The sequence below is a fragment of the Rhododendron vialii genome, chromosome 8a (assembly GCF_030253575.1).
Source record: "Rhododendron vialii isolate Sample 1 chromosome 8a, ASM3025357v1".
NCBI lineage: Eukaryota > Viridiplantae > Streptophyta > Magnoliopsida > Ericales > Ericaceae > Rhododendron > Rhododendron vialii.
In genome coordinates, this window is record NC_080564.1 from 20,443,780 (window position 1) to 20,467,905 (window position 24,126).

The 24,126-nt window shown below is 39.6% G+C and overlaps 1 protein-coding gene across 3 annotated transcripts in view; it reads left to right on the forward strand.

Annotated features, from left to right (window-relative positions):
- LOC131336044 (uncharacterized) overlaps positions 1-17,988 on the forward strand; it is a 35,173-nt gene extending 17,185 nt beyond the window's left edge. For 2 of the 3 annotated variants that reach the window (XM_058371662.1, XM_058371664.1), the window contains 3 exons: positions 15,973-16,097; positions 16,994-17,258; positions 17,614-17,988. In XM_058371662.1, the coding sequence (XP_058227645.1) occupies positions 15,973-16,097; positions 16,994-17,219 (351 nt within the window). In that variant the 3' untranslated portion in view covers positions 17,220-17,258; positions 17,614-17,988. Of the gene's footprint in view, positions 1-15,972; positions 16,098-16,993; positions 17,551-17,613 lie in introns of those variants that run through there. The other variant, XM_058371663.1, reaches the window with a different exon arrangement.
- Positions 17,989-24,126: the final 6,138 nt, after the last annotated feature.

Genomic DNA, 24,126 nt, shown 5'->3' on the forward strand with positions numbered 1-24,126 from the left:
GCTGTTAGTCTGTTGCAATGTCAAAGGAGAAACAAAAGGCTTCCGCTAGTACCAATGTTCTGAATACCGTACCGGCCAGGTACCGGTTTTCCTACTGGTACGGTACGTACCGGTACCGGTCAAATACCGGGTACCGTTTCGGATTTATCGCAACTACAATATATATAATAATTATATATAATTATTAATTATAATTTAAAAATATCCCCCATACCATGCAATTCATCATAAAATACCTATATTAAGACAACAAAATTCACATAAGTGACTTCAAATTAACAAGAAAAAGTTCAAACTTCCAAGAGCATCCGCAAAACATACGCAATGTCAATTACATATCCATCATCTCAAAACATACGCAAAGTTCACCAAAAGGGACTTAAGAAGTACATCTAAAAAAAAGCATAGGTTGTCATTCAACATAAACATAAGGATCATTGTGTCCTCCAATGTCCCAATAATCATACTCATACTGGCTCTCGTTCTCATTTGGAAAATCATTAGCGGCATCATCAAAGTTAGGCTTCATCTAACGTCAATGCCTCTAAAGATGGTGGTTCAATAATCTCCCATGCAATATCCTCTTCGTCAAGTAGACTAGGCTCTTCACTCACCCAATCATCCAACACATCTATGTTCTCAAGACTAATCGGGTCAAGTGCATCTTTCGTTTGCCTAATAATCCTACAAAAGTAATTATCACAATTTATAAGATCCATTTTGAAAGCATATTAAATAAAGATTAACAACTTTGAAACAATTACCTCTCTCGAAGCTTCAAATTATAACACACATAGACTAAATCATTGAGTCTTTTGTGCTCTAGTCTATTCCGCCTCTTGGCATGGATAAACTCAAACGTACTCCAGTTTCTTTTGCATCCAGTTGCACTGCAACATTGGCTAAGTACTCGAAGCAAACTTTTGTAAATCTAGAACTAAACCTCCGAATTGCTCACACCAAGAAACTAAAAGATTGAAAACTTAACAATTTACTAGATAAAAATTTAGCAACTTGCAAGATAAAATAGGCATGCTGAAAGAGAAAAGATTACCTGGAGGTAGTTTCTCTCGTTGATGAATAGCAAGGGGCATATTGAAGTCACTAGTTGCCTGCTTGTATTCCTCCATTTGTGCACTTATTTGGTCTTGCAAATGGTCATCCGGCACCAAGACTGTAAGAGCTTGAATTATTCCTCGAGCAACTTCCTTTTTCTTCATGAAAGAAGGCCTAAAATATATTCCGGGATTGAGAAAGCAACCAGCAGCATGAAGAGGGCTGTGAAGCTGCCTATCCCATCTAGCATCAATCACTCGAATGTATGGGCCATACAAAGAGAGCCTATTGTTCAACCTCACTTTAATTGCCTCTTTTGCCTTATCAATTGCTTCATACAAGTATCCCATTACAGGCTTTTCATCACCATCGGTTAGACGGAGAACCCTCACCAAAGGTTCACTAACTTTCACCACAAGTTGATAATTAGACCAAAATTCTCTATCCTCCAAAAGAATTTTAGCACCTTCTTTCCCAACATTACATTTAGCATAGCGAGATCCAACCCATTTGTCACTAGTGAACATTTGTCTAAGCTCTTTCTTGAAATTTAGAAGGCATTGAAGACTTAAAAAGTTTGTAGCAAACCTTGTGACGCTGGGATGACACAAGTCTCTACCATTTGTGAAGTCTTTCTTTATTGTGTTGAGAACCCATGCACGATTGTAAATGTATCGAGTTTCCTACAAAAGTAATAATCACAATTGATAAGATTCATATTCATAGCATATCAACTATACAATATTCATAACATCTTAAATGTTACCTTTTTAGCCTTTTGGATGGTAGCATCTATGTGCGGAAAGTGTTGAGGCTTTGCAAAATTCTCCAACATCAAGTCCAAGCAATGAGCCGCACAAGGAGACCAATAGAAGGATCCATAATGTGCTTGTAACCTCTTTCCCGCTGCTTTGTAGGCAGCCTCATTATCCGTAACAAACTGGACAACATTACTTGGCCCCACTAGTTCAACAATTTCACAAAAAATACCAAACAGTGTATCTGCGTCTTTAACAAGCTCCGATGTGTCAATTGACTTCAAAAACATAGTCCCTTTAGGACAATAAACAAGAAAATTTATAATCGGAGTTTGATTTTGGCTTGTCCATCCATCAGACATAATTGAACATCCATAATTTGCCCATACCTCTCTAAGTTCAAGAAGACTCTAATTTCACGAACACTATTATTCAAGAGAGGGCATCTCATGTCATGATATGAAGGACACTTGAAGCCCGGTCCAACGGCTAGCATTGCATCAATTGCCAGTTGATAATACGGAGATAAAGTCACATTAAATGGAATGTTAGTATCATACCGCCATCGAGCAACCGCCATTCTTGCTTCATCAATGGTTTGTTTAGATGACAATGCACTTTTTATAGAAGGTTGGGCACCCGGCATTGTTCTTGGAGCAAAAAAGCCACCAATTGTCTTCTTTTCTTTTTGGTCCCATCTCCGGACGTTCTTCTATCAAGTAAAGACTCGTCCTCCTCTTCATCCAAAGCTTGATAGGAAGCTCATTCTCCAACCGCTTTGCTAATTCTCTCCCTTCTTTCTTTGTCTTGCTTATACCCTTTAAGCATTTGATTCATTTGCCATTTTACATCCATTGGGACATTTTTACAAGCTTCCACCTCTCCCTTCACTCTGGCAAGATGTTTTAATTGTGTAATTCCACCACCTTTAAGATGCTTATTACAAAAGTGGCAAATGGTATTATTCTTTTTACCCAAAACCAATTTACCATAAGCCCAAGCAGGGTCATTAGATTTTGCGGGAGCTGAAGTCATTGATGGAGCATGACTAGAAGCATGATCACTTGTCATTGATGGACCTGAAGACTAGGGGTGGGTAATAGGTAATTTCGTGTCATTTTCGTGTTATATATCAAAATCTCATTTATAAAATTCCACAACATTTTTCAACTTATCAAATCTTTCGTGTCATGTTCAGGTTGTGTCATTTTCAGATTGTGTTGTCATGTCAAAAAGTCTTACTTTTCGCTAAATTTTTATTTTTTTTAGTTGACAGTTCATCAAAAATGTCCAATGTATAGAATTACCCATAAAAATATTTATTTTTAGCTCAATTATATGAATTTATTTTGTTTTTCGTGTCAGGCATGCCCACCCCTACTGAAGACATTGTTCCTGAAATACCAAGTTATTGAACTACTTAACAGACATTATAAAAAAAATAAAGCTTTTAACATCAGATCCAACCTAAAGTAATGAACCTCATAACTACATCTTAATTCAAGCACCTTCTACGCTTGTGATTCTGAAATACATCAAATTACTAGGAAATAGCCATAACTCTCTCAAATGTGCATCCAATCAGCCAAAATATGGAGCATTACCACTATTTAAGGCTTTATTACTGTAGTTAAGGGACTGGGTAAGCTTCTTTAAAAACAAACAAAGCCTCACCTACTACAGTATCTATATAAAAGAACTATAGTAATTTCACCTGCAGACGTTTTGGTTTCACAATATAATTCACCATTTAGAGTCCAAAATCAAATATTGCAAGTGTATAAATCGCGCAGAAAAATTCTATTAACAATAACACAAGTCATAATAGTTTTTTAGATATATTGTGCACCAACAGAATGCATTTAGCTGCGGATAAAAAAAAAAAAGAATGCATTCAGCTTCATATAATCTACAGGGCAAAGAACTCAATACCCAATAATGACACCTGATTCACGATCATAATAAGGAGACATATCCTTTTATCAGTATTAACTTAGGGGTGCAGCAAAGAACCTGTAAATCCAATCCAAAGTTCCAAACCAGCCCAAACTTGGTTTGTTGCCGAGAGAGAGAGAGAGAGAGAGAGAGAGGCATCTGCAATTGTTGTCGTCGCCGTGGGTGAGATTCTGAGCCGATGAGGTGAAAAGGGTCGAAGACTCAAAGTCTCCGTGATTCCTAATCGATGAGGCGTGAAAAATGAAAATAGCATTTAGGGTTATTAGATATAGGGTTTTGAGGGGAAAATAAAGTTTCAGGACGTCATTTGGAGCTTATTATGAAATTACCCAGATTTGCAAAGTTTCGGACGAAATTACCGGTAACCTTGTCTCGGCCGGTATTTTTCGGTACGGCCGGTATCACGCGGTAAGGGCCGGTATTGGGTCCAGGACGGTATTAGGGGGTTAGGGTACTGGTTACTTGTCAAAATGGTATGTACCGGCAGGTCCCTACATGACTCAATTCATCCATGGCTAGTACAAAGGATGAATTGAGTCATGTAGGGACTATAGATAATTGTACTCTGAATATTTGTCATATTAAGGGCTTGTTTGATAACCTAAATTCAGCACTTAATACTAAATCAATTAAGTAATAAGTGATTCAGTAGGTTTGATAACCACATTTCATATTACTTAACAAATTAAGTACCACTTAAAATATAGGCTAAAAAGTTGAAAAAAATTAAGTAGCTTTGAGCTACTTAATTCTGGCTGAATTTTTGTGTTCTTACATTCAACCGTCATACCACCACCACAACCACTTCCACCAACACCTCCACCACTCCACCACCACCACCACTACCACCACTACCACCACCTCCACCACTCCGCCACCACCACCTCCACTACCACCACTCCTCCTCCACCACATCACCACCACCACCACTCCCTCCACTACCACCACCACCACCACATCACCACCACCAACTCCACCACCACCACTTCCTCCACTACCACCACCACCACCAGCTCCACCACCACCACCACCACATCACCACCACCAGCTCCACCACTCCACCACTACCACAACTCCACCACAACCACCACCACCACTACCATCACCATCATTACACCACCACCACCACCATCGCTCCACCACCACCGCCACTCCCCCACCACTACCATCACTACACCACCGCCACCACTCCACCACCACCACCACCACCACCACTTCCTCCACTACCACCACCACCACCACCACCACATCACCACCACCACCACTACCATCATTACACCACCACACACCACCGCTCCTACCACCACCTCCACCACCACCACCACCGCCACTCCACCACCACTACCATCACTACACCACCACCACCACCACTCCACCACCACCATTACCAGCACTCCTACTACCTCCACCACTCCCCCACCACCACTCCACCACCATTACCAAAAGTTTATTGTGACCGTTAGTAAATTAAGATAGAATTGGAACAAAATTAATTCATCATTTTTTTAATTCAGTACTTAATATATTTATCAAACAGCTTTTCAGCTTAAAAATTTCAGCATTCAGTTTCCAGTACTTAATTTTTCAGCTTTCAGTTTTATCAAACAGCCCCTAAGTTAGATGGTACGAACTATTTGATTTGGTCTCGTATTTTTACTTTGGCTATTGAGGCCAAAGGGATGTCCGAATTCATTGAGGGTCCTGTTACTCCACCTGTTGAGGCGGTTGAACTTAAGAAGTTTAAATCTCAGAGATCGTTAGTCATGATATGGTTGTTTTAACTCTATAAGAGCTGATATTCGTCATACTTTCCTTCTTCTTGATACTCCACATCAGATTTGGACTACTGCAGCCCAAACCTATTCTCAGCAAGGTAATGATGCACAGTGTTTTGAGTTGAGGAATAGACTCCGTACATTGGAACAAAATCATCGATCCGTCGCGGTGTACTTTGCTGACTTGAGTGGAGTATGGCAGGAATTTGATTATTATCAGGGGTTTCAGGATGTTTGTGCTGTTGATGCTGTTATTTTGCTGAAGAGGATAGAGAAGAGCGTGTTTATGACTTTCTTGCTAGTCTTGATGTGGAATATGATCCAATTAGAGTGCAAGTGTTGGGTCGTGTTCTGTTTCCGTCTTCGAGAGAGGCCTATGCCATTGTTTAGCAAAAGGAGAGTAGGAGGGGTGCTATGGTGCATACTCCTACTTTTGATCGTTCTGCTTTCATTGCCATTCCTCAGGGTTAGTTTGGTTCTAGTGGTGGGCTTGTTCCACAGAGTGGTAAGTTACAGTCTGGTGCTACCAGTGGGCCGATTGATCGTGAGTCACTCCGGTGTGATTATTGCCACAACACTGACCATACCAGGGATTTCTGTTGGAAGTTACATGGCCCCCTCTCGTGGGCGGGGGGGTTGGATGCAGTGGTCGCGGTCGTGGTCTCTTGGGTTCTCAGGCCCAGGCCCATGTTTCGGAGTCCACAGTTGCTACCTTGTCTGATTTTGGGTTCAATACTGGGGTTCAGGCGTCTTCTGATTATATTAGTGGATTTTCTTAGGGGGAGATGCAAGCTCTCAGGTGCCTCATGGCTCGGACTGATTCTCCATCTATTGTAGCTCCTACTTCCACAATAGGTCCCACTTCATCCTATTTTGCTCATATAGGTATTTCGGTTAGTGCATTTACTACCTCTTTTGCTATTCCTTGGATTATAGATTCCGGTGCTTCAGATCATATGACAGGTTGTTCCTCTGTATTTGATTCTTACTCTACTTGCTCTGGTAAGGATAAGGTCAGAATAGAAGATGGATCATTCTTTGTTATTTCAGGAAAAGGTTCTGTTCGCTATTCTCCCTCTATTTCCCTCTCTTCAGTTCTACAGTCTTACTCGTTCTGCAAATTGTTCAGTGACCTTTTTTCGTACTCATTGTGTTTTTCAAAAACTGGACACGGGCAAAGTGATTGGCAGTGGTAAAGCACAGGGTGACCTCTATTTTTTGGAGTTTGCACATCGTTTACCCATGTCATGTGGTCTTGCTCTGTAAGCAGATATGAGTTCAGCTCTTTCTATGTTACATCAGTGGCACTGTAGATTGGGTCATTCCTCTTTTGGAGTTTTAGAGAAATTTTTCCCTAGTTTAATTAAGCATTGTTCTAGGAGTCGGTTTTTTTGTGAAGCCTGTGAGCATGGAAAACATAAACGTGCATTTTATGCACCTATTAATAAACGAAGTGCCTCTCCTTTTATGGTTATTCATTCTAATGTTTGGGGTCATTCTACTGTTACCTCTTTTAAAGGGTTTTGGTGGTTTGTCACTTTTATTGACTGTTATTCTCGTGTTACTTGGGTGTATTTTCTTAAGTCAAAAAATGAAGTCTTCTTTTGTTTTAAATCTTTTCATGCGATGGTGCGCACTCAATTTGACACCGTAGTGACAATGGCACTGAGTATATCCATAGGAATTTTAGAGCTTTTCTGGATGGACATGGTATCCTTTTTCAGACAACTTGTGTTGACACTCCACAACAAAATGGAGTTGCTGAATGCAAAAATTGTCATCTTGCTGAGGTTGCTCGCTCTCTTTTGTTCACCATGAATGTTCCCAAATATTTATGGGGAAAAGCGATTTTGACTGCAACCTATGTTAACAACCATATGCCATCCAGTGTTCTCCACTTCAAAACTCCTATTGAGTGTCTCTCTAACAGTTCTCATGTCTTGACTCTTCCCCCAAGAGTTTTTGGTTGTGTATGTTTTGTTCATGCTCTTCATCCTTCTGGTGGCAAGTTGAGTCATAAAGCCCATAAATGTGTTTTTGTTGGGTATCCTCCTACCCAGAAGGGCTATAAATGTTATGATCTTCACTCTAGGAGATTTTTAGGGAAACCGAGTCTTTTTACTCTCCCTCCACTCCATCTCTTCAGGGGAGCAGCATGTTAGTCAGGAAAAGATGAGGGAGGAAGATGTGTTTACATCTCAGAATCAAGGGTCATGGTCACTTCCTTTTCGTAGTGAGGGGGAGAATGAGAAGTCTGGAGTGGAACTAGTGTCTATTGATAGTGCAAAACAGGACATTGGTGGACGAGTGGAAGGGGACAGACCAAGTGAATGGCCGACTACCTTGGCAACGTATCAAAAGAAAGGAAAGAAAGGCAAATCTTCATTTGTACTTCCACCTTGCCAATCACCATTCCTTGCTTCAATTCCGAACTCCTTAGCTGACTCATCTGGTAATGAATCTTCTCCCATTGAACCTCCTATTATAGATTATGGTAATCTTCCTGTCGCTCTTCGGAAAGGTGTTAGGTCATGTACTCAGCATCCCATTTCCCAGTATGTCTCTTATGATCGTTTATCTCCTTCGTACCATGTCTTTGTTTCATTTCTTTCTTCTATATCTATTCCACAAAATTGGCAGGATGCGTTTTATCTGAGTGGAAAGTAGCTATGGTAGAGGAGATGACGGCTTTGAAAAAGAATGGCACTTGGGAGTTGGTGTCACTCCTAGGGGAAGGAAATCAGTGGGATGCAAGTGAGTTTTAACTGTCAAGCAGAATGCTGATGGTACAGTTGAGAGATACAAGGCAAGACTTGTTGCCAAGGGTTTTATTCAAACCTATGATATTGGCTACAAGGAGACGTTTGCTCCAGTAACAAAGATGAACAGTGTGCGAGCTCTAATTTCTTGTGCTGCCAATTTGAATTGGCCTCTTCACTAGTTTGATGGGAAAAATGCACTCCTTCATAGAGAGTTAAAGGAGGAGGTGTATATGGATGTACCACTAGGTTTTTCTTCCTCTGAGACCGAGGGAAAGGTGTGCAAATTGAAGAAGGCTCTTTATGGGTTGAAGCAATCACCTAGAGCTTGATTTGACAGATTTTCAGAGGCTATGTTGAGGTTTGGTTACAACCGAAAGGCTTTCTATGGCCATTCTCCCAGAGCAGAGCTTGAAGCAAGGGTCAGAACTTTAGGCGGGGGCCTCTGTCGATAGAGCTAAAGCAGTCATTCATTAATCCACCCTCGACATACTAAGGAAAACGGCTGATCCAACTACGGAACAAATACAGACATAAACAGAAAAAGTACCGTACGGAGCGAGCGCTCTAAACAGCTGCCCGAAAGCCTAGTGAAGGAGTCCTGAAGTGAGCTTCGCCTTTCTTTTCTCTTCCCGCTCTGAACCCTGGCATCTAACTAGCAGCCATCTTAGGAGCAATCATTAAAGGCGTGAAATCGTGGAAACACCTTACGGGTCGGACATCCTTCTTGCCTCCCTATCCCAATCAGGGGTATGCTGGGCGAAGAGCAGCACCTTACGATGTGTAGACTTCCCCAGACGTAGCCCTCGCAGTAGACTTTGCCTAGCCGAGTAAACAAACCGCTCTATCAGTAGCACTGCACTACCATGCATACACTACGAGCTGCTGTAAGCGCTGTTGCACGAGTACTGTATCACGAGTGCACTACCGAGTACCACGAGTACACTGACGAGAGAGGCGAACCCAACCGTCTTCAGTAGGGCTCATTATCTATGTCGGATGCTCTTTGGTGCTACCTTCCGTCTACTATCTTCTGCCCTTTTCCTTGCGGCTTTTCCTATTTCAAAGAGGACGTCTGTCTTATGTTATGAATCGATTGCTTCGAAAGGCTACCTTCCAATGGGACGCTCGCCGGATCTCCTGTTGTCTGATCGATCTTGATGGTCAAATCTTGGTAAATTCTTTCATTTAGCAAATGCAAAGAAAGATTCGAAAGCGGATGGTTCCGCACCAACATTTGTGGGTCCTTGGCCACCACTAGTGGAAGAACCACCCCTAGAATAAGAATCAAAGCCCGGACTTGGAACCGCCTTGGCTGCCCGGATCTCGAAAACTTCCTCTTTTCTTGCATTTCATGGTTTGCTTTCTTCACGCCACGTCCCGTTTTAGTGTTGATGCTTCAAGGAACAACAATATGTTCTTTTGAATGACTCTTGAATTGCACCTTTTCGACGTAGGTGCGACGAATCTTTCTACTTTGGGACGACTTCCATGCCTTTCTTGGTCAAACCAACCGCCTTCTTTCGTAATCTTTCCCAAGTTCCAAAGCGTGCTTCCTGTTCTGCGAGCTCAATCGTAGTAAGGGATTGCCAGGCCAGGAGTTGCAGTTGCCGCTCTAACTTCTATTGATAGGCCCTATGGGGCACTTTCTATGACCGAAATCAACCATTTTTCGTTCACGTCCCGTTCGGTTTAGCAAATCAACTACGAATGCCCTCGCCACAGATGCCCGAACCGAAGCATTTCCTGGTCCTGTACTTTTGAGTCCGAAAGTTCCATTCCTGGCCTTGATGAGTCCGAAGTTTCCGTTCTGATAAGGTGTAATGAATTCCATTTAGGTTTGGCAAAGCCAAGTAGCAGGATACCTGTTCTTGAGTCATATCTGCTGTCTCGACTATACACACTATTTCCCATCCAATAAAATGTGACAATGAAGGCCAAGCTTCGCTAAACGAGACTCAAGAGATTCACCCTCTCCTCGCTTGCCTTCTATTATATTTCGATCGCCGCCCACTTTTCTTTCTTCGAACTTCCCAGTGAAGTGGTCAACTTTCTCTCCAAAATGGGATCTTCTGAAGGATCCGTAATCTTTCTGAGCGAAAAATGGAATATTTCGTGATCTTTCGTATCGTGTGATATTTCGTTTAGAAAGTTGTCAAGCTTGCTTCAAAAGGCTAACTAATTCTTTCAGGTTACGTGAAACTGAAGCCAATCCTATAGGTAGCCAATGGGCTAGTATGGGCCACGAAGAAAGTAAGGTACTACCTGCTGGCACATCCGGTAGTTCTGGTTTCTCGTTTAGGGAGCTGGCCATGCCCGAAGTCCTTACCTTAACATAAAGGGGCTTTGGAACCCAAGCATATTGAGCTCGACTACCACTTCATTCGCGAGCTTGTTCGCTTCATCATTGGTATGCCCGCGGCCCTCTTTCTTCTTGTTGTTGCGGGCGCTGGTGAAACCCTTTGTCACAGCAAAGGGGAGGTCTAAGACCACTAAGTTGACCAATTGACTGAACGCTTTCTCGTTCGTTGATCGATTCACGAAGAAAATCTCCTAAATAGAGGAGTGCCGTCTCCTACCCAGTTCGTACATCCGTCTCGTCCACCTCGGCCAACTCGTTCCGTCTTCGGTCTGTCTGTTGACTCCGTTTCGGGCTCTTCACTCTTTTCACAGAATTTCACTTGCTCTAGAGAAGGCTGGCTTGGATTTCTTCCCAAGTCCCACTCACTCTGAGGAGAAAAGGTCGTGGAGGCATAGCCAAATGGTAGTTTCTTAACTAAAGCGAAGGAGCCGCGCTAGCCTATTATGAGAAAGGGCCAAGCCCAATAACAACCTCTTCTGGTACCTTTTCTTTGTTACACAATCCGTTGTTGAATAAAATGTCCTGCTACCGAGTAGTACCGGCTCTAATCAACACTTCTCTTTATGTCATCGCTGGCGAGGGTCATTCGAAAGAGCCTACCCAAGGGCCTCTCCTTGACTTTGTCGATGGCTTGGGGATTGAGTTTGCTTGCTGCTTGCCCGGATGTTGGAGATCATGACCCGTTTAGCTGATTCAAATAATTCATGTAATAGATCGATCTAGTAATTTATGTCACTAAGTGGGCAGCTTTATTATAACATTAGAGAAGCGGAACTTGCCTTTTCTTTCTAAGAAGAAAGATGGAATCCTTGCCGATTGAGAATAACAAGCTGTTTGAGCGGGATGGGACTCGGCTTCTTAGACAATAAGGTTTTGAGCGGGTCTAACCGCAGCTAAAGGCTTCTAGCCTGAAGAATAACAAGTAGGAATCTAGATTACGAATACCAAGTAGGAAGGCTGCTTTCTCGTTCTAAGCGTCGATACGAATCAGATGAATATCTTCCTTCCGGGCTCTTTCCTCGATTTGAGAAGACCCCATCATCTGGTGTCGTGGGTAAGGGGCCTTCCCTTCATTAGCCAAGTTGGAAATGGAAGTAGTTGGCTTGCCCCGAATAGCCGAATCCAGGAATCATTTTTGATTCGGAAATGAGAGGAATGTCACCCCATCGACTGAGAAAGAGATCGGTGGTCTATCGATTCGAGAGCTAGCCGAATAGCTTAGCTATCAGTGACATGCGAACAACCAGTTCGTCAGTCAAGTTGTTGGTGGGCAAATACACGCATGATCGGGAACCAGACGGAAGTCAGCAGTCATTTAATCCATCGGGATCAGCCAGAGGGAGACTTCCCGAGTGGACAACCTGCTATCAAAGTTGATGGCCGTCGATGAATTTACCATCTCTCGGCCATCAACTTTTTGAAATGCAATACCGAAATGAGAAGCATATAGCCTTTACCTACCCCACTCACCGACCTCGTCCAGACATTGCATTTCCAGTTAGCGTGGTCGGCCAATTTATGAAGACCCCTCGACTTCCTCACTGGGAAGCTGTTATACGTACGGTATCTGAAGAAAGCTCCCGGACAAGGACTGTTGTATAAGCACCATGGGCATTTGCATATTGAAAGTTTGTCAGATGCTGATTGGGCTGGTTCTCCATTAGATAGGAGATCCACTATCGGCTATTGTACATTTTTTGGAGGTGGAAAAGTCAACATGATAGAACGAAGCATATAGAGATTGATAGATACTTCATCAAGGAGAAGCAGAGCGAGGGTTTGATATGTATGTCTTTTGTGAGATGTGAAGATCAATTAGCTTACATATTCACAAAAGGACTTGGTAGCAAGAGTTTCTACCCCATTGTGTTCAAGTTGGGCTTTGATTGATATCTTCGCACCAACTTGTAGGGGAGTGTTAAGTTACGGGTGCATAATTAATCTCTTATGTAAATAGATTAGTAGATAAGGGTGTAGTGTGTAATTATTCCTTTACTCTTGTATAACTGAACGTAATGAGAAAAATTACCCTAACTTTTGGGTTCCCAATTCTATCGACGTGTTTACACTTTCTTTCCCTTTTGTTTATATTTGTCCTTTGCTGATAAAAAAAACATGTATAGAGAAATGGTATCTGAGTTGCTTCGAGGGGTTATTTATGGTATCTATATCTTGTATAGTTGTATGCATTGATTGTTCACGGTGTTTATGAGAGCGTCAAACCATGGGGACCGGCTAAATCAAACACATTGTCCTGTAACAGGAAGATTTTTATAATCCTATGGCACAACTTTTTATAAATCACAGCCGTCTATTTCCTTATTCAATCAATCCAGCGGCTAGGATGATTTTTCAAATAAAAAACCTCAATATTTGAAATCTTCTGTTTTGATTGACCGGCTATTTTTAAATTGGCCATATCTTTTAAGGATTTTATAAATTATGTATAATGGAACCAATTGGGATCTATCCATATTGCATATTTTTCAAGTTTCATATTGAAAGATGTATGCAATTTTAAATGGCACTACTATCAGAAAACCTATGCATGAATTTATCTTTTCGATTTAAATTTAAGGGTTAAGATGCACATTTTTCATAAATCATAACCGTCTATTTTCTCTTTCAATAAATCTAATGGTTAGGATGGCCCTCCCTCTCTGTCTCTTTAAGTTTTCACGTTCTTAATTCCGATTAGTTTTAGATTGGCTTTCTTTCCTCTCCCTCTCCCTCGGGAATATGTTTTGCAAACAATATAAAATAAAAAATCTTTTATTGGCTACCCAAAACAAATTATTGTCTAAGAAGGTCACTAGGTTTCGAAATCTACTCCAACGATGTGTATTGAAACTTTTTTCCAAAAAATTGAGACAATTCTTATCTAATGTCAAGCACTTAAACTGTCAAAGGTTATATCAGGACTTTGCAAATGGTAGCTATGCTATGTCCTTCAGAGACGCATGTCTTTGGGAAAGGTTCTCTCTCTAAGGTTGGTCAATGTGGAGCCATCCCAAGGTAGCGAGCCAGGCAATCATTCCAGTCTAGCCAAGCCACATATGTCAAGATGAGGTTTCAAGGCTTTGCTCCCAGCCTAGGTTGTTGTTAGGGGTGGCAAACAGGCGGGTTTGGGTCAAATTGGGTAAGTTGTTAGTGGGTTGGGTCTTTAATGGGTCATTGACCCATTTAGACCCATTAACTATGAGTCTAATTACCCATACCCAACCCGACCCATTTATTTTAAAGCAAACCCGACCCGCCCATTAACCCAATTACATATATACTAAAAATTATGATCGAAAAATTAGAAAAGTAAAAAAAAATTATGATCGAAACTCATAAATTTTTTCAAAAAGACGAGAATAAGTAATTTTTTTTGTCTTATTGATTTTTTTTGTCTTTATTCAAAAAATTATAAGTTTCGATCAAATTTTTTTACTTTTCCAATTCCTCTCATCAAAACAAATTAATAAGTCACAAAAATATGACACAAAACAAAAAAAATGCAAAAAAAATTTGAATAAGGACAAAAAAATAAGTCAATTTTTTTATCCAAACCCTTTGCGGGACTACCATAAGAGAAATTTATTCATGGCGGAGCACAATTTCACGGGTTCATTCGCGCAATTAATGGATGAGATGTATTTTCAATTTTGACTGGTCAAAATAATTGTTACCGGTCACAATTGATTTTTAATTCGGACCATTCAAAATATTTTTGGACGCGTGTGATTTAGAACAAAACAATTGAATAAAAGAGAGAGAGAAGGCCATGCTCCTGGGGGTTCGGGGGGGGCGGGGGAGAGAGAGAGAGAGAGAGAGAGAGAGAGAGAGGGAAAAGAGACCAATTGATGGGTCTGGCTTTGGAAAAGAGACCAATTAAGAGATGGAATTTGGTGGGTTTCTTTCATTACCCATTGGGTCATTTAAGTTGACCCAATTGATGCTCAATTATAACCCAACTAATAATGGGTTAGCTGGGTTTGAACCCATTCTTACCAAACTAATAAATGGGTTGGGTTGGGTCTATTTTCTAGTTGATGGGTCTGGGTTCAATTTGCCACCCCTAGTTGTTGTCAATAGGCCTTGAACTACTTGGAGACCAAGTAGGAATATGAGGTCCTTGTGCTGAGATTCCTTGGCTGAGCCAATGAGTCTGCTGATACATGTCTTAATTGGCCGGCCAATGAGTCTCATGAGTGTTTCGTAGAATCTCTCTTTATTGGGCCTAAGCATAGTGTACAAAGTACAACATATGCTACCTTTGGCTGCCAAAATCCAATTTCTGGGCACCATATTATTCTGGGCACCATATTTTTTAAAGTCATGGCAATGTATCTTCGATTACCTTGGCGTTGGCCCATCCATTGCCTAGCAAGGGTTATATGTGGCACCATATTATTATGGAGATGGCATGATGGAAATGACCTGATTGGGTTGTGTAGAAAAGTCTAAACCCATGTACCAACACAGAGATATTTGAAATAATGTTTATATTGATTGCTTGGGAAATACCGTGGGAAATGGCTGAAGGGCATTCATATGGGTATTTGGAAGAGGGTAGTCGATAATGGAGATCTGTCAGCATGATAAACAATATTAATTGTTTCTATGATTTGAACAACATTAATTGTATCTATGATTTGTTGCCTCTTACAACAGTTGTAGGTTAGATTGTTTTCTCTGTTTTATATTTTGCATTATAACAAACAGGAAATTGACTTCTACACTCTCCTTTTTACCACATACACTCCCTTTTTTGTCCTTATTCATGTGAATTTACCTTTTTACCCTTTCATTAGTTCACTTTTTCACACATTAAGGGGCAATAGAGTAAATTCATACCAAATAAAGACAAAAAAAGGAGTGTATGTGGTAAAAAGGGGAGTATAGAAGTCAATTTCCTAACAAAAATAGTTTGTTTAGTGATTGTAGGTGGAGTCTTTTTCCTGTATCAATGTTCTGATGTTGCTTACTTTGGTTTTATTTTTTGATCGGCACTTTCTAGATAGTTTGTAATTGGTTTGTTTGCACTGCAAGGGTGTACTCTTGGTTCTGTTTGGTTGGGTTTTGGCTTTATGAAAATTATCTTACCAAAAAACTATGTAATAGTTTATTGGATTCGGCTACATATTTTTGCTTTATACTTCATAGAAACTTTGTTGTATGCTGGGAACTTTTTGATGCTATTATCTTTTCTTTTTGAACACTGCTTTTGTAGTTTATTCAGCCTAAACAGTACTGGAGGGCTAAATTTGTTTAATTCAATGTATATGTCGATAACTGGTTTTTGGACATTTGTTATTTAGGAATGGGCATCTGAGCACTGTTCGGCACCCTTCCGAGCTCCTGAATTGTGGGATTGCCAAAGCCATGCAGATATCGATGAAAGAACTGATATCTGGTCTTTGGGATGCACTTTGTTTGCAATAATGTAAGCTTCAACCTGCAGCCTTTGCAACAAATCCTTGTTTCTGGCTATATCAAAGATACAATGCAGCTTTTTCTCTCTTGCTGGTGCAGCTGTTATTTTGTTGCGCACCAGATCACACAATGACCAATTAACAGTCCTCAATGTTGGATTCTAACCATATACACTCTGACCATCAATTTTCAAATTTGGATTGAGGTTATGGAAGTTTTTCAACCCTTAACATGTATGTGCTCATTTATCAAAAGTTCTCTGCCAATTGCCAAATCACATTGACTTTGACAACAATTTAGTTTTTGAATCCTAGACATGATTCCAGCCCTAAAAATTGATGGGCGAACATTCTTGTTTTACAGTGACTTCATTCTTGCATTGCACGGATATATAACAAAGCTATGATTTTGTTTGTGTGTTTGCTCTCTCTCTCTCTCTCTCTGTTTTCACATGCAGATATACGAGTTAGGATTATTTTACACTTGCAGGTAGAAATTGCTATTGCTTTATTCATCATCTTCTCCAACTCCACTTTTTTAATTAGCTATGATTCTTATGAGTACCATCTTTCTCATGTGTATAAATTTGTTTCATCTGATTGCCTGCATTCCCTCTTAATGTTTGACAACAATATGAAACTGCATGGATAAGACACTAAGTTGTTCACTTTTCACCTGAACCTGCTTGCTTGGCCTGGTACTTGTTTACTATGGTGGGTTGTATGACTATTGAACAACCAATCCTGCAAAACAAGAACTATACAAATACCCAGGGATGTGTTCTTAGTGATCCCCTCACTATTAGTTGGTTACTTGTCTTGTGGAATTTCATATTCCTTGTTATTACGGCGAATTGAACATGGTCTTTAGGTATTGATTTTCTTCCCTTGCCGCTGCAACTTACAGGTATGGTGTATCTCCATTTGAGTATGCACTTGGGGAATCTGGAGGGAGTCTACAATTAGCCATAGTAAATGGGCAGTTAAAGTGGCCAGCTGGGCCTAATCCTCCATACCCAGAAGCTCTTCACAAGTTTGTAACTTGGATGCTCCAACCCCAGGCCACAGTTCGACCACGCATAGATGACATCATCATTCATGTTGACAAGTTGATCTCCAAGTTCTCTACTTGAAGAAACGTGGGTTAAAAAAGTTCTTAAATCAGTTCACAGGTACACCATCCACATTTTATGTGAAAATGCTGTAACAATAGCAAATAAGCAGTTTTCTTTTCTTTTTTCCCTGTTTTCCTTCTCGGATTGCTTTGGGCTGCTGCAATGGATTGCTTTGGGCTACTGCAATGGTTCAACCTTACTGTATTATCCAACTGCATGTATTTAATTTTTTCTTCTGTAGTTTAAAGATGTTATATGTGCAAGTGCAATGCTAGGCTTTGAAGACCCACTTGTATAGAAATGGTGATGGCATGCAATGAAATTTTTTTTTGTCATATTTTGCAATTAAGTGAGCTGCATTAAGTCGTATTATACCTACTGATGATTCATGATGCATTTGGATGTCTGACAGGACGAGATGTGAACTCAAATGAGCTTCACGGTCTGATGACGATTTTTTGAGACATATGGTCATAGGACTACCTGGGTTTGGCACAAAGGTAACTACTATTGTGGTGACCGCATAAAATCTCACGTATTTTTGGTAATTGCAGTATTTCATTGTGGATGGGAGTCATTTCCTTTAGTTTGTTGTCAATCTTCGTTCATGTTGTGTGAATGTATATGGGCCAAGAATGCAACTGTTAGTTTGTGTTTGGGGTAACTGATTGTTTGTGTCCAACTACACAAATCAACACATTGATTGTGTTGCTGTTATGTGCATGGTTACTTAAAGAATATTAATCCCCAAAGAATCTGATATTCTCCATCTCAACACTAAAGGGGAGTGGCGGAGCCAAAAATTGAACACGGGAGTTGTACCGTTCGAGGGGTACTTGTCTTGTTGTATGTTGTGCGGAAAATGGTGAAATAGAAAACTAAGAGTAAGTTATATAATTCTGCTATGCAGTGGACTTTGTTTTTTTTGTGAAATATAACAAAGCCTTGGTCCAACTCTCTTGTGGTATTCATATGAAACTCGTTGAAATGATATTTTTATAATCCAAACTAGTTAGTTTTCAAAATGCAATCATTACCTTATTAGTACAAAATATTAAGTTCATGTACCAATAAATACCTCGTTAAACCACGTTAGTGCATAACAAAATTACTGTGTTTGAAAATGGGGTGGCACTAGGGCTGTAAAATAGCCGAATCGCGCCGAATATTAGAATGTTCAGATTCATTTATTAAGTTTGTTAGTGAACTTGAGCTCGAGCCGAACTCAATGAAAATTATGATGAGCCAAACTCGAACCGAGTTTGCCCAAGTTTGGGTCGAACTCGAGCTTGTTCACGAGCTTTAACGATCCATAATATCATATTTTTATGCTCTTATACAGGTCTAAAATTGCAAATAATTTTTATTATGTACATAAATAAGTTCATATACATATAAAATGATAAAAACATATACATAAGTAAATTTTTAGTAATTGTAAACATTTAGACTTGTACAAGTTTTAAAATTTTCACTATATAACTATATAAAATCCCCATGATACACATATACTCCAGGTTCATGAGCCTAATCGCCTCGAATAATGTTGCATTCATGTTCGGCTCATTTATGAAACGAGCTTAAAATTGAGGTTCAGGTTTGGTTCATTTAGTAGACGAACCGAACTCGAACAAGCCTTTACCGAGTCGAGCCTCTAACAGTTTACGAATGTCTCAATTCATTTACAACCCCGAGGTGGCACCAACCCCCTGTGGCTTGTCGTCTTCGTCTCCATATGTGTATATATGTATATCCTTGTACATGTACAGACTTAACAAAAATTTCCTAAACTAAATGTTGGAGAGAGAGAGAGAGAATTTCGTTTTGTCTTTGTTCATATTGTTTGTGTTTGTTAGTTTTGCACCAACCTTTTATAATTTATTGGTTCGCCTCGAAGAAAAGAATCGTAAAAGTAAAAATTATGACATTTACCCAACGTTTTTTGGAAATATCCAATAAGAAGTAAAAAAAAGTCGGCTTTTTAAAATTTTTCTTTGATATTTTCAAAAAATGTGTGTAAATGTCTGACTTTTTTTGAATTTTTCTTGAATATTTCTAAAAAAATGTGTCCATTACCTCCAAATTATAACGTCAAATAGATACGAATTCTGCCCTCCGGCTATCACACATGACCTGAGGAAGGAAGTAAAGTGGAATCTATCTCGTTTTTTGGAGAGTGAAGGGATTCACCAAGATAGTCTTGCTCGCTCTAGAGGGAAAGGGCAGTGCGCCTGGGTAGCATAGTGAATGTTGAAAGCTCTGCGTAGCATTCTTATTCTTAATGAACAGGAGTAGTCAATTGTAGAAGTAGAATAAGCAGCTCCTCTCTCTTTCGGTAGAGAGTGGTGGCTTGTGTAGCAATCTGGCAGAAACTCTTTCAATACGCTACCTCCGCTTGATTATTCAATAAATGAATGCAATGAATGCATTGTTGATAAAGAGAATAGCCGGCAGGCTTCCTACGCCCTTTTGAAGATGTAGAAGTGTAAATGTCATAATTTTTTATTTTTTTGATTCCTCTCGTCGAGACGAATCAATAATTTATAAAGGTTTGGTGCAAAACTAACAAATATGAAATTTTTTAAATAAAAGCAAAACAAAATTTTCTCACTTCAACTTTTAGATTAGCGGAAACACCCCTTAGCTATTCATGCAGAAGACTATGTTTAGAGTATGGGTGACAAATTGAACTCAAATCCATTTACTAAAAAATAAACCCAACCCAACCAATTTATTAATTGGGTCCGAATGAATCCAATCCATTCAGCCCATTTATTAATTGGATCTTAATTGGGTTCTAATGGGTCTACTTAAATGACCCAATAAGTCACTAAGAGCATCTCTAGCCTTCACCCATATTTTTCCTCAAATTTGAGTCAAATTTTGGGTAAAAATCCATTTTGAGTAAAAATCCATTTTGGGTAGACACATCTCCAACCATCAAACCCAAATTTTACACATCTCCCTCTTTCTCTCTCTCTAATTAGTCGTTGGAGAAATGGGTCAAGGCAAAAGTTGTCTCAGATTTGGGCAAAAAAATGGGTAAAATCCAAAATGGGGAAGGGTTTGGGTCAAAGATTGGAGAGAGATTTTTGTGGTTTTTGCTCTATTTTTAAATTTGAGTCTTAAAATGGGTCAAGGCTGGAGATGCTCTAATATAACCCATAAAAAAAAAAAACCCTCCGATCTCCTGATTCCTGAACCACCTCCTGTCAACAGTGCTACTTTCCCCTTTAGTATCTCTCTCTCTCTCTCTCTCTCTCTCTCTCTGTAGTCGATTGTGAGGTGGGAGGAGTTGCGGTGGTGGCCTGGTGGGAATGGTGGTGGTTGCTCGGGTAGTTATGGAGGTACACAGATGGTTCTCTCTCTCTCTCTCTCGGGTGTAGTTGCTGGGAAACAAGAAAAGAAATGGGAGGGGAATATATAAATGGAATGGGTTATTGCATGAGGGGTATAATCCCATGGGTATTGTTGTGTTGTCTAGACGGGAGTGAATTAAGGAGGAAAATGGGAATTGTGTTCTCTCTGCCGAAAAGTTTGAGGATGGGTTTGGTTCGGAGCAAGCACAGGTACATAGTCCGACCGGACAATTACTCGCCGGACACGCATGCACACAGACGATTACGGAATAAAAATTGACGTGACAGCATAATTAATTTTTCGTATCAAATAAATCAACAAGAAAAAATAATATTTTTGTTTTGGATTATTATTATTATTATTATTATTATTATTATTATTATTATATTTTTTCAAAATAGTGGGTCTTTATTGAAAATTTGTGAAATAAACTACCATGCAAGAACATAAATGAGATCATGAGAATGACCAAAATCGAAGCTCACGACAACACGTTTTTGAAGGGGGAAGTGAAGCTTTCTTTCTTTGTAATTAGATCAATTATTGTCCACACGCCTATCTGTATGGTAATGTAACGATCTTGACCCACTCTAGTAGGTCTTAGCCGTAACAAAGCGCCGGTGAAACCATCACCAAGGCCATATTAACCCTACTACATCTTATAATCATAAAATTAAAAGGAACAAGAGTGTGTAATCAATGGAGGCATGACCTATGCAGCCTAGTATAATGAGAACTTACATTTACAAAAGACTATAAACCCCAATACACACCTCAGAGTTGTGCTTAGAGGTAAAGTTTAGCAAGTAACTTACAAGTAATTACAGAGTTCAAACGAACAATACGAAAGTACATTTCATAACCACAAATTATCCCCCACGTCTCGAATCCATAAACAAGTGCCACGACGTCTTACATCTTATTTCCTGAAAGGTGGAGAAAACACATAAGCTAACGCTCGTATGAGTGACTAATACATAATTTACATGCTCTCCATGGACAATGCAAAATAATTTGATAGTATTTCAAAACAAAAAACTCAAATCCATAAGCCAAATATAATGCACATTCCGCTATTCAAAATTCAAAAGCTACCAGATGTCCCCAGTAGTGGATAAGCCAGACGTCTACGCATTATCCCAAAACACACACCAACCTCAAACACTATTGCTAGCCATTAAGCCGTCCCCTAGCAAGACCGGACGTTGGGAATGCCATTAAATAGATTAGCAAATATTTCACAAATAGGTCCACCTTCCATTACTATTCCATGGAGTGCACAATTTATAAAACTTGTTCAAATAAGCTCGTTAAGGAAAACAAGTTCAAAACCATGTAATTTAGGTATTAAATCACTCACCTCGATCCGAGCTTCTAAACCATGTTCCCTACATAAACATATAAGATAATTATGATTAAGATTCAATGAGCACGTTTAAACTTCTATATGCTCTCATTAGATCTCTCCAATAGCTTAACAAAAGGTCCAACCTAAGGGTGGGTAAACTCGAAACCTAACAAAACTGCAAAATCGGTATGGAGTCCAAAAACCAGTCCCTGTATTTTGGCTATAGAATTTGATAGGATGGGAATTAGATGCTGGGACTACCACCATTGGAAAGTAGACTTTCGGGACATCAATTTCGATATAAAATTTGCCTGAATCGGAGTCCGGATGACAAAGATATGGTCATCCAAAGTTTAGCCTACTAATCTGTCTTGTTCAGCGATTTTTACCAAGAATCCGAAATTAAAACTCACTAAGACTCTTATAATCAATCCCAACTTCACCAATCAGAATCTAAAGGTGAGAATAACAATCAAAACTCATGATTCAACTAGATTTTAGAACATTGAAAGGAAATCGAGCCTAGGTTTTCAAAGATTCTATGAGAGTCTATCAAGAACTTAAAAAAACCTCCATAAACAAGGATTTCATAACCCTAAGGTCTAAAACCCTGAAATTAACCCACTTGATCAAGGAGTTGAACTTGTAAAATATGAAACCTAAGATGGAGGATACACAAATTTACTTTGTGAAGCTTCAATTAACAATCTAACCCTTTCCCCCTTCTCCCTTCTTCTCTTTCTCTCTCTCTCTCTCGTTATTTCCCAGGTGAAGCGGTGTGCTTACAAGCAAAATACACCGTATGTTTTCCTTATTTCCTTGTACGAAAATGCTAGACACACAACCACTCCCACACAACAACTCACAAAACCGATGACGTCATCATGACGTCAGCGCAAAACGACGTCGTTTTGATAATTTAAAAAAAAAAAAACATTCGGAACAGAGAATCCCCCCTTTTCCCTTTCCCTTTCTCGTTTCCTCCATTTTTTATGCTCAAAACATTCAAAGGGGCTCCCACCACCATTGACGACTACGGTATTCTTCCCACGACCATCGGCGACCACCACCACCACGGATTTCTGAGAACTCCAACGTTGTTACACCCACCACGAGTTTGATTCTGGGTTGATTTTATTGGAGTTAGGATTTGTTTGAGAGTTGAGCTGAATCTCTCCCTCTCTGACTCGTTTTCTTAGGGATTATTTGCTGAAGAGGACGAAGAAGATAACTACTGAAGGTATCTCTCTCTCTGTATTTTTTCTGGATTGCAGAAAATTCGAATGCGTGTATATATATATTTTTGTAATTATGCATTTTGATTCTTACTAGATCAGGACTTTACTGGTACATATAGAATGGAATTTTAGATACAATTCAAGAAACCCTAGCCTGAATATAGAATGGAATTTTAAAATTCCATTCGAATGTGTATTTTTTTCTTACTAGAATGGAATTTTAGCCTGAATATAGAGGATGAAGATACAATTCAAGAAACCTTAGATTGTTCGAGTTGTTTACACTGGTATGTAGTTGACACAGCTTCTGGTGGTAAGTTGAGAACAAAGCCACAACAATTAAAATTTCAGTACAGATTTCACTTTGCATGCTATAATACATGTTTACATATTTTGGTACATCTCTTGCTCACATGAGAAAATGGAGAAGCCGTATCTACTTGTCAAAGGTTATCCTGGTCTCATTTTAGTATTAAGTAGAGAAGCTATAAGTGGTTTCAGTTTAGAATATTGAAAGGACCGTTTAAAGTAAAAGTATGTGTATGTGCATGACATATAAGTGGTTTTGGTTTCGACTACATGCATGTTCAAATTGATTTGCAATTGCGAATAATGTTATATTATATACAAAATTTCGGCTTAGTCTTCTTGTATCTTATATTGTTGTGCAATCTATTTATTGCATTGTCAGTTGATTATATCTCTATATAATTGTCTCATTTTTTTAACCACTAGATGATGTCGTCGGATTCTGTTCCATCGGCAATGCCTCCAAACAAAGAGTGTGTAAAAGAAGAAGAGGTATGGAGTGGAGACCATGAAGACGAACAAGAGGTATGGAGTAGTCCTTCAAACAAAAAGTGTGGTGAAATAGATACTAGCAGAGTTGGGAAGGAGGCAACAGAAAATTGTGAAGATAAAGTTGAAGAACCGAAAGAGGGAATGACCTTTGACACATCGGAGGAAGCTTATTCATATT